This window comes from Poecilia latipinna, unplaced genomic scaffold (genome assembly GCF_001443285.1).
Source record: "Poecilia latipinna isolate Pla-1442-1.1 unplaced genomic scaffold, P_latipinna-1.0 Scaffold4564, whole genome shotgun sequence".
NCBI classification, from domain to species: domain Eukaryota; kingdom Metazoa; phylum Chordata; class Actinopteri; order Cyprinodontiformes; family Poeciliidae; genus Poecilia; species Poecilia latipinna.
The window spans coordinates 4,356-14,706 of record NW_015117180.1 but is presented as its reverse complement, the minus strand read 5'-3'; the positions used below and the strand labels follow the sequence as shown (position 1 = coordinate 14,706).

General features: G+C 37.9%; 1 protein-coding gene and 1 long non-coding RNA gene across 3 annotated transcripts; one reads left to right on the top strand and one right to left on the bottom strand.

Annotated features, from left to right (window-relative positions):
* The first annotated feature begins 41 nt into the window (after positions 1-41).
* Positions 42-4,501, top strand: LOC106942795 (partitioning defective 6 homolog gamma-like). Of its 2 annotated transcripts, none has more exons than XM_015026136.1 (2): positions 42-837; positions 1,606-4,501. In XM_015026136.1, the coding sequence occupies exons 1-2, from the start codon at positions 647-649 to the stop codon at positions 1,901-1,903; spliced, it is 489 nt and encodes a 162-aa protein (XP_014881622.1). In that variant the 5' UTR covers positions 42-646; the 3' UTR covers positions 1,904-4,501. The 2 variants fall into 2 exon arrangements, with proteins under 2 accessions (XP_014881622.1, XP_014881621.1); XM_015026135.1 differs by having other exon boundaries at positions 51-837; positions 1,603-3,652.
* On the bottom strand, positions 4,198-10,111 carry LOC106942796 (uncharacterized). Its single transcript, XR_001423720.1, has 4 exons — positions 10,036-10,111; positions 9,906-9,954; positions 8,944-9,021; positions 4,198-5,665 (listed from the first exon to the last, which is right to left on the bottom strand). It is a non-coding gene; the product is annotated as an uncharacterized LOC106942796 (long non-coding RNA).
* Positions 10,112-10,351: the final 240 nt, after the last annotated feature.

The following is a 10,351-nucleotide window of genomic DNA, read 5'->3' as shown; positions in this document are numbered from 1 at the left end:
AGCTCAGAGGATGAAAGAGAAGGGAATTTTATATATAATATGCTTTTGTCATTGTACCACCCAAAATTTAAAACTACTTTCACCCCTATTCCCAAATCAATGAAGCTTACAGGATATTACATGCGCTGTAAACAACCATTGTCCACTGTGAAGAGAGAAGCACCGAGCTGAATAAGGCAGCTGTTAATGTTAATTGGAAGCGTGACCAACACGGACTGAATGGCTTCCTTCACTTCCTCCTCTTCCATCACTAAAACTACAGACAGACTACAGTTCTAAAACAGCGCACAAAATCAGCATCATCGTTCACAACTTCTCCTTCTGTTCACTGATTGGCAAACAGAAGGAGAATTGGAAGGAATTCAGCCGAAGGAGAGAAAGCCCAGACTTTTAGCATAGTTGTACAGGAATTTAATAGCCAGGCTAGCTCATGCCTAGTATGAGATGGTTTGTGTACAAGTGCTTGGGTAGAAGACAGGGGAACAGATTGGCATCTAAACTGATTCAGTTCAGTTAGTTTAGAAGAGCTTGTTTTGGCGTTGCTTGTCAGTAAACACAAAGGAAATTCTTAGTCTTCACAGATCCTTTCACTGTTGTAGTGTATTTGTACTTTTTGAGCAGCTTTCTGTCATTTCAGGTCACAGACATGATGGTAGCTAACAGTCACAACTTGATTGTGACTGTGAAACCAGCTAACCAGAGAAACAATATTGCACCTCGTGGGAGTAAAAACTCGATGGGTCACTCTGGTTCTGTGGGCTCGGGTGGATCCGTAGGCTCTGCACTGTCACATGACTCCCCAAGTCCTGCCTCTCAGAGCAACCCTATCACTGCAAGGTAGGACCTCACCACCATCTATACATCTGAGATTAGATACTTAACTATACTGTTTGTTTACTGGAGCCATTAAGTAAGTCTTCCAGCTGCATCCACACTAAGGCCACACAATATTCAGTGGATATATTGTTACAGGTGTGTGTGCAGGACTAGTTGGAGTGCAATAATTGTTGACTAACATATTCTAGATGTCATGAACTTTTCATGTTTCATGATAATTTAATATTTAAACAGTTCAATAGTCTCGGTCGATACTTACATGTCAAGCCAATGTTATCCACCACTCTTTTCTATTGTAGCAAAGGTCTAAAATTGAATCACTGTCCTCTGTGGCTCTGCAGTGAGGTTTGACTGACAGACAGGCCCACCAGGTCATGTCTGCATGTTTTTTGTTAATAATAATCACCTCATTTTTGCCAACTTGGCTACTTTCTTGCTATATTTAGCAACATTTCAGACAAAAAAAAAAAAAAATTGGTATCGACCAAACTCTGAATCAACAAGTCAGGCTTTTTAATGATCGGTGATCAGCGATCGGCCAAAAACTGCAATCAGTGCAGAGGGTGCTAGATTTTTCTTTATGAAGTAGAGTTTTTCCCAATATTTTTATATCATAACATCGAACACTCTTACCATGTAGAAAGAAATGTGTAAAATAATAAAGTGAAACATTTGAGGAAACGAAAGATGAGATTTACTTTTTTTCTTCTTTTTAATTACATATTGTTTCTCAGTATTTTCCCACATTGTGTGTTCTTACCACAGCAGCAGCATCGCCGAGGGAGACAGTTACGAGGAAGATGATGACGGTGATGTCATTCTGGAGAATGACTGCCTGTCGCCCAATAAATACTTCCCAATCACTAACAGCAGCACTCTGAACAGGGACTCTCCCCATAAAGGGCAACACAGCGCGATCCCACAGAGTGTGTCCATGCCAAACAGTCTCGGCGCCTCTCTGAGCCACAGCTCCACCATGATGTCCCATCACAACGGCGGCTCCGCACACTCAGTCAGCAGCAGCCAGGAGAGCATGAAAGAAGATGGCAACGTAATAACCCTGTGACGCATGTAACCATGGCAACAACTTCTGACTGTGGAACAATTAAGACATGATTTTGTAAACTTGACATCTGATAAGCAGATCAGTTGCACTGTTACTTTTAAAGGTTCTCCTTTTCGACCACAGACATTGTTGAGAACAGCGCCAGCGTTCTGGACTCTCCATCGCTTTCCAGAGAGCAGAACTAGAATGACGGGTTACATGGAGCTGGGCTTCTATAGGAAGCTTCATTATCAGGTTCTGTAAGCAGAGAGTAATTATGTATTCTTTTATTATAGTGAAGTAATTATGGAAATTATTTTATTGATATTTTGAACTGCTGACTGTGAGTGAGAACAGAAGTACTGCCAACAATAAACCAGTTTAGCACCTACTATGCGATCTCTAAGGGAGTCAGTGACCTTTGTAACACTCTGTTTTCACCATTTTTATGGTAATAACTTAATAACTTAGTTCTGGACAAATCATAGTCATTTTCATAGTTATATAACTAAATGCTTTCAATGTTGTCTTGACATTTTATGTTTTGTTTTCATTTGTGATGCCTAAATTTTATGGATTCTACAGCACACATGACAGAAGTGCCCAGTTCTGCTGTATTAATGTTTGACCAGAAGCTTGTCATTCTCAATGCTCAAATACATCTGTTACTGACCCAGTGATTTGATTGATCAGCTGAGATTTTTTAAAAAGTGGGTTTCTTTGTAGAGGTTATGAGTAGTCAGTATCTAACTTGCATTTGTTAATTCGTTAAACAGCCTCCATCTGGACAACCAGAAGGTTCAGTGGTGAAAATGAGAGTGGTTTAAAGTATGGCTGTCATTACTTAGTGAATGTGTTTATAATGGTATTTATTCAAACAGTTTTGTCATTTTAATCATTATTTTACCTCCAAATGCCATGCTTAATATGCGTTAGGTAACACATCCAGTTTGACAAAAATAAATTAAATGAAGTCATTATTTATGAAAACTATAAAAAAAAAAAGTGGCCAGAAATAATGTCCAGTGGTTTGAATGCCAAATAAAGAGGAGAAAGTTAGGCCTATATTCAGTCATAAGTGCAACTCTAATGTTCACACATTCTAAAGGAAATGTGTGAACATTAAACAGGGAAACAGACAGACTGGAACCAAGTTCGGCTGACATACACAGACTGAACACACACACGCATATACTCACACACACGTGCACACACAGACACTACAGACTTGGTACACCAAGTCTGCAGTGTGTAATATGAAAAAAATAGTTGTGTTGCCCTCCCTCCTGACATCAAGATCACTGAAAACTCATCTGTTCAGACCAGTATTGATTGATCAACATGTCACATCATTATGCAGTCAAGTTTTCCAGAGTGCTGCTCAGGAAGATCTAGCACCAGCCAAGCACTGGAAGTGGTTTGATTGAAAAGACCTTTGAGAGTTACCAACTGCAAGTAAGATATTGACAGCTCAACATAAGAAACAACTATTCTGAACATCTAAATATTAACTATAAGTGATGGTTAGTAGAAGGAAGCAGATGTAACACAGCACATTAAGACACTGCTCTCACCATGTCATGTTCATGACAGGTTTTTTGTTTTGTGAAAACTGTCCCAAAATATTTGATTGTTTGACTTACAACTCAAAATGCACAGCGGCTGTGAGCTTTGCTTCTCTGAGCCTTGAGTGATGCCAGCCTTGCCAAAACTACAACTAGTGTGTTTGTTGCTTTACTATTTTTCATACATCAAAAAATTCAAATTCAATTCAGAATACAACACAGAGTGATTATACATAGGTGGTATATTTCAAGCTTTTGTTTTTGTTGGTTATTATGGGTTACAGTAAAACGGTATAGTTAAAGAAGCTGGTTGTTCAAAGGTTGCTCTGTCAAAAAGTTAGATGAAAGAGAAAAGTACATCCATTATGTGGCTTAAACCAAGCACCCAGTATGCTGCACCATGCTGTGTGGTTTATGATGAGCCTTCTGTCGCTTCAATTACGTCTTGAAGAAATAAATTCTTTGAGAAATAAATAACACACAAAACACTGAACTCGCTATAAATAGCACCATTGAGGCCAAAATTATTCTGGTTAGGGTTCCTAGCCCTAACTACATTGTGTGTACAATTATTTGAAAAGTGAGTATGTTAACCACATTCTAATTTCTAGTAGGTCAGCCGTTACTTATATGTGAAAAACAACCTTATCCACTGTCCAGTTCTGCTCTGCTGTGATAAAGACCCACCAGGTCATATCTCTGTGTGCGTGGCTAGTAATAGTCACCCCACTGTTGCCAACATTTTATAATTTTTTTCTTCTTCTTAGATTTTGGCAACAGTATGAGCCACAAAATTAGCAGACTGGGATTTTTAGAGATGGGTGATCAGAAAACTGCAATTGTTGCACACCAACCTTTAGGTATATTTTATGACTCCAATCTGGATAAACTTGAATCTTTATGGACTTAGGCAGAGCAGGTGATGTGTGTAATGAAAAAGAGTGATCTAGGTATGACAGCTCCTGCTATTCAAGTGAGGATAATTACTAGGCAGCTACCTGTATTACATTTATTCAACATGGGATAAAAATTAGATTTAACTGACTGAAAAAAGTAAAAAAAAAAATAAAAGTCTCTCAGAAGGATGCAACACTCCAACTTTCTGAGATATTGAGATACTGTTTTGCTGCAGTCAACAGGGTCGCAGGAAACGTTGAGAAAAAAAAAGAAGCAAAGTAACCTCTGGGATGTAAGAACCAAGAAGCTACCAGGAACCCGTTATCTTCTAGTTCTGTTATAGTTCATAACTGCAACCTACCAGGACTGTCTAGAAGTACCTGATGTATAGAGCTGAGAGGCATGGCCGAGGTTAGGAAGGATGAGACCAGAGACCCACTGGACTGAGCCAAGAGACACCTGCTGACAGATCCTTCAGAGGTTTTCTGGACTGATGAACTGAGTGACTCTGGGTGGACCAGGTGGATGGTCCTGTGGTGGATCAGTTAGAGGCACAGAGCTCCACCTTGAGTCTGATGCCAGCAAGGTGGAGGTGGGTACTAGTAGGGCTGGTGTTACAAATGATAAGCTGGTTGGACCTTTTAAGGTTGAAGATGGATTTATAATCCACTGAACTCCTTCTGGACTTTAGAAGACAGGAAGATGTCTGCATCTTTCAAAAATTATTTTATGCTGCATCACTTGCATCCAAATACCCCTCTGTGTAGTAAAGGCATTAAAGATGAAAAACCTATGGCATGGCCCTTCTTACTTCTTACATATAAAAATAAAAAAGTGAGAATGGGAAAATGTATGTTTTTCATATATTTGCAAACTAATTCTGCAACTAATAATTCAATAGTAATTTTGTTAATAATTGTTATATATAATAATTATTCATTCATAGCCAAACCAAATAGATTGTTTCAAGATTGTTTCACCACAGCAGACAATAAAGCAGATGGAAAAAGAAATATCAATACCATTCTCTAATTTTTATTAACAGGGTTTTTCATTTTACAACAAGATAAAATTAAATCTGATACATGAAAAACAACAGGAATCACACAACCGGTTACTGACAAACCCAAAGCTTTCATTTAAGAAGGCTGATGAAGAACCTCTGTATTATAAGGTTTAGTGCTGGGATGTAAAGTTGGTGATATTCACTGAGAAGTAGGCAGAGTGACTCATCTCTCTTGGAGATTCTGGATGAAAATTTTCTCCAAAATCAGAATTTTTGGGTTTTCTTTCAGTTCCAATGACTGGAGCATCTGGATACCTGCAAAATACAACACACATCTGATATGGACAATGTTCTAATATAGCTGTGACTAGAAACATAGTTTAAAAGGATTTGACACTCAAGTTTACCTGAGACGTTTAATGTGTTGTCATCCTGGATAAGATTTTTAAAAAGTATACACTTTTACTAAACCAAAGAACAGAATAAAAACCAAACCAGCTAACCTATGGTTTAAATAACCCCCCAAAACACTACAGACACTCTTTAATGCTGCAACTATCAAATGATGGAAGCAGGGATCTAATGAGTGCATTTCTAAAAACAGTTCATAAAAGCAGTAAAATAGCCTGGATTACCTGCAAAATCCAGTTTCTTTCTCAAAATCTATCAAAAGTAAAAATCTGTCAGTGAACATGTCTCAGAATGACAAGTCATTGTTTCACTGTGATCAAATTGATTAGTCATGTCATATAACAGTGTGCTTTGGAGGGATGTTCTGTTGTAAACCATGGCTAACGTTTTGATGACAGGTACTGGAGATAGTGGGAGAGCAATAGTAAGAGACTCGACAAGATTTACATTAATGCTGTTACTGTGAATTGTTGACAGACCATGTCATTGTGATACAGAAAAGAAATAAAAGCACCGCAGAGCACAAAGAAAAAAAGGTATCTTCCCAATTTTTCCCAGTTTACCCCATGTATTCCCCATGTCTCCTTTCTGGTTCTTTCTCTGTTGATTATGGTTTTTGTTCTCCTCTGGCTCTCTGTGGTTTTTGTAAGTTTGTATTTTCATCATTTTCACTAAAATCTTCTAATTCACTTGATGCCTCAGCCTCCCTGCATGTGGATCCACTACAACCCTCACACATCATGACAAAATGAAAACATAGGAAATGTGGTGTTTAAGAAAAACAGCAGATGCTGTGCAGTCTTCATTTACTTTCCATCTCCGTGCTGAGAAAAATGTCTCAACAGGGTTCAGGAATGAGAAGAAGGGTGAGAGGAACTTCATCTGCATCTTGTTGTGGGTCACAAACTCTTGTCTGATGATGTAGGAGTGATGAAAACTGACATTATGTCTTCATCTTCACTCCTCTTCCTCTTCTTCTCTCTAGCTGTTGACCCCGTCCTGATCCTTGTCCTTCCACTGTCAGAAATGTAACATATTGTTGTGCTCTGGCTATATGCACTATGTATGTGCCAGTTGATGGGAAGCACATTTGAGTTATTTCATAAAATTGGATGATCATTGGTTGATACGGTGGCCGACAGGTGCAAATGCACAGCAACAGAGAAAACATGCAAACAAAAAAAGAACACACGTGCACAAATGAAATGCAGCAAACAAAAAAAGAGACGCAAACAAATGAAATGCAGCAAACAAAAAAAGAGACGCAAACAAATGAAATGCAGCAAACAAAAGAAAAGATGCAAACAAAAAGTGCTCCAGACCACTAGAGGGAGTCGAACAAAAAACAGCTGTGTCCAAATTTAGGGTGTGCATCCTTTAAAAGCAGCAATGGCGGCAAAATTATTTTTGCTGTGTTACACTTAAAATTATACAAAATGATTTTTTTACAATGTTTTTAGGCGAGAATGTAGATGTATAGATCTCAAATATCTGTTCGGTTCATCAATAAATCACTTAATTACAATATTGCTCCGACGTTTTCGGAGATCTGCTCCCGCTGCATTAACAGCCAGCTCCCGGCGCTCCAGGTTCGGTATACCGAGAGAGAACCCATGTTTCCCGGCAAATCGTTTTAAAAACTCCCGCTAGTTTTCCCCTATGAGTGGAGGTGAAACACAGATATTAAGCCATGTAATAGCTGTACAATTTTTTGGTTCACTAAAGTATTTAATTTATTCCTGAGCAAATGGGTTTGACTGATTAAAGCTAAGCCTTGCTGCTTTTCATTTGTTTGCATCTCTTTTTTTGTTTGCTGCATTTCATTTGTGGTTGTATTCTTTTTTGTTTGCGTCTCTTTTTATGTTTGCTGCATTTCATTTGTGCTCGTGTCTTTTTTTGTTTGCATGTTTTCTCTGTTGCTGTGCATTTACACCTGTCGGCCACCGTAGGTTGATCTAATGCTTCACACGTTTGCCTTCGTTAGAGAAATTCAGGATTCATCTGGGAGAAAGTTACCAGTTCAGAACAGATTTAGAGTCTAGAAATGCATAGAATCACAACTTATTCAAGCATTTTGCATGTTAAGACTTAAAAATTAAATTTATGTTTAGATATTGTGGAGGTTGAGAGTATTCAACAAAGACCTGTATAATATTTTGATCAGCATAATGGCAATTGAAAAAGCAGGAAACAGCAGAGAAGACAGCTTCCTCCTGATGAAGAAGACACTTTTCTTCTTCATTACTTTGAGAATTTGCAACTTGCTCAAAGGAACAGGGAACTGCTTTTTGATGTGCAGAATGAGACAATGATTTGAAACAGTAACATCATTTGGTCTGTTGGAATTAATAAACATATAACACACTCCTGTCCTTCAGTATTACTTCAGTTTATCTTCAGATAATTTTTCAATCTGAAATGAATTGGATACTAAATATAATAATCTACAACATTTATTAATAAACATATTCATGTGGTGTCTGAATCTATGCAGTTATACAATTCAAACTATTCCTTTTAGTTTGTATTGATACTGATGATTATTAGTCAATTATTAGACATAGATTACTTTAGGCTGGACATAGTTATTGTCTGAATCAAATGGAACATTCTATAACCTGGAGCAGAGAAATATTTAGATTATGGTAGTTTGAACAACTTTAAAGAAGTTTCCTAGCGTACGAATAGTCAGAATGAAGACAAAGAAGAATCTCCTAATCTTTGGACTGCATGATCATATTTGCATTATTTGTTTTCTGACTGTCTGGAGGGGAAGAGTAGTTTCTCTTGGTCTCTCCTGTTAGTTTTTGCCTTAGATTGTTGTTGACTTGCCGTAGTTGTTTTAATATTCTATGTTCTTGAATACAATATGACTGTATTTAAAAAAAAAAATCTTCTCACTGTAAAACTTGCTACAAGTAAGCTTAGATTAGATCTGCCCGCAGCTTGGATCATTTTAAATTGCTTCTGAAAACTCATTTTTATTCTTTGAAGTAGTGTTTTGATACTCTGTTTTTATCAATTTGTGTTATTGTATTCTTGTACAGCACTTTGGTGCAGTTTTATACATACTTTTAAAGTGCTATATAAGTACATTTGACATTGACATTGGCTAATAACTGTGAGCTGTCTATTCATAATACAAGAAGTAACCAAATGAGGCAGTGGAGGTGTTACTGTACCTTGGAGCAGTCCACCGAAACCCTGAAGACTCTGCTTCAACACACTGGTTCCGTCCTCCAAAGCAAACCTTTTCCCATCTAAGAACGAAAATAATATATATTACATTAGATTTTGCAGACTTTCTCTTATAACAGATGTTAAAACAAACAAGAAATTGTCAAGCAAGTTCCTTTTTAATGCTGTTTCATGCTTACTCAGTCTGAGGAATTGCTGCTGAGACATTAACTAAATGCAATCAAATGGGGCTTCCAGTGACAACTTTAGAAACTGAGAATATAAACTGAATTTGCACTATATGTTAGCTACGATCAAATAGGAATGTTTGTACTTCGGATGAATGGATTGAGTTACATATACATATACATACATATACATCTTTGAAAAAACTAGATATTTGTCTTGTGAAGTGCCTTTTGGTGATAAGAAGTTGCCTTTAAATTTGCTACATTACTAAATGGACCTAAATTGACCTTCAGGAACCAATGCTCCAGTAAGTTCATACAAGAACACAGCAATGATCCAAAGGGTGAAGTACCAAATGAAAGATACCTTTCTCTAGTTAGAAAATGCCTAACTAGTATGTAGTTTGCTCTGCATAAAAAGCAGTAATGGTAATATGAATGAGGGTATTTAATTTGAAGTCCCTTTTACATGGATTTAGGACCAGAGAGGCTAAAAGTTGTGCAGCCAAAGCGGTGAGTGAAGATCAGCAGAGAAACAGAATGTTTTGAAGACACAGCAGCATGTCTGAGCAGAACTTGATGGTGGTCACATGGTTGGTATGTGTGATGCTGGATGGTGGCATGGGAGACAGAGCATGAAGATGTTAAGCTGTCCTAAACGTGGAACATTAAACATTCAAAACACATTTGTTCTGTGTTGTTAGGACAACCATACTTAATTTAACATAATTATGCCTGTGGTATTAGTGTGTAAGGAATGTTAGTTTATCTGCACTCACACTTGCCCTTCAAGTACATCATGGACTGAGGACCCCAGTGAATACTGAGCTGAAACGATAATATTTTACTGGTAAGAGAGGATGACGTTACAGAAACCTGCCAGTAGGTGTCAAAGCTGGAGAGTTTTACCTTCTGAGCATGGTAGGACTCTACAATCAGAGAGATCAGCAAGCTGCATGTCCAGATAACTGTGGCTTTTGTCTTCTGAAACAAGAGTAAACAAAAGCAAAAAAGCTAGTTTGGATAGTACATGTGCCAATTCAATCTTTTCAATAAAAGATTTAATTGTTTCAGATATAAAGTAAATGAGGAGGACCTTGATTCCTCTTGCAAGACTCTTCACTCAACTTGTCTGCTGGTGGTGGTGCCATCCACTGGCCACGTGGTGCCAGTGCATAGCAGGCTCTCTTCTGTCACTCTGCCCCAGGGCAGCTGTGGCTACAAT

What these genes read in the sequence shown, in the direction of transcription:
- LOC106942795 (XM_015026135.1), top strand. Translation starts at nt 647, where the DNA reads ATGATGGTAGCTAACAGTCACAACTTGATTGTGACTGTGAAACCAGCT. An exon ending in AGCAACCCTATCACTGCAAG is followed by an intron (nt 838 to 1,602) that starts GTAGGACCTCAC and finishes TTCTTACCACAG; the next exon opens with CAGCAGCATCGCCGAGGGAG.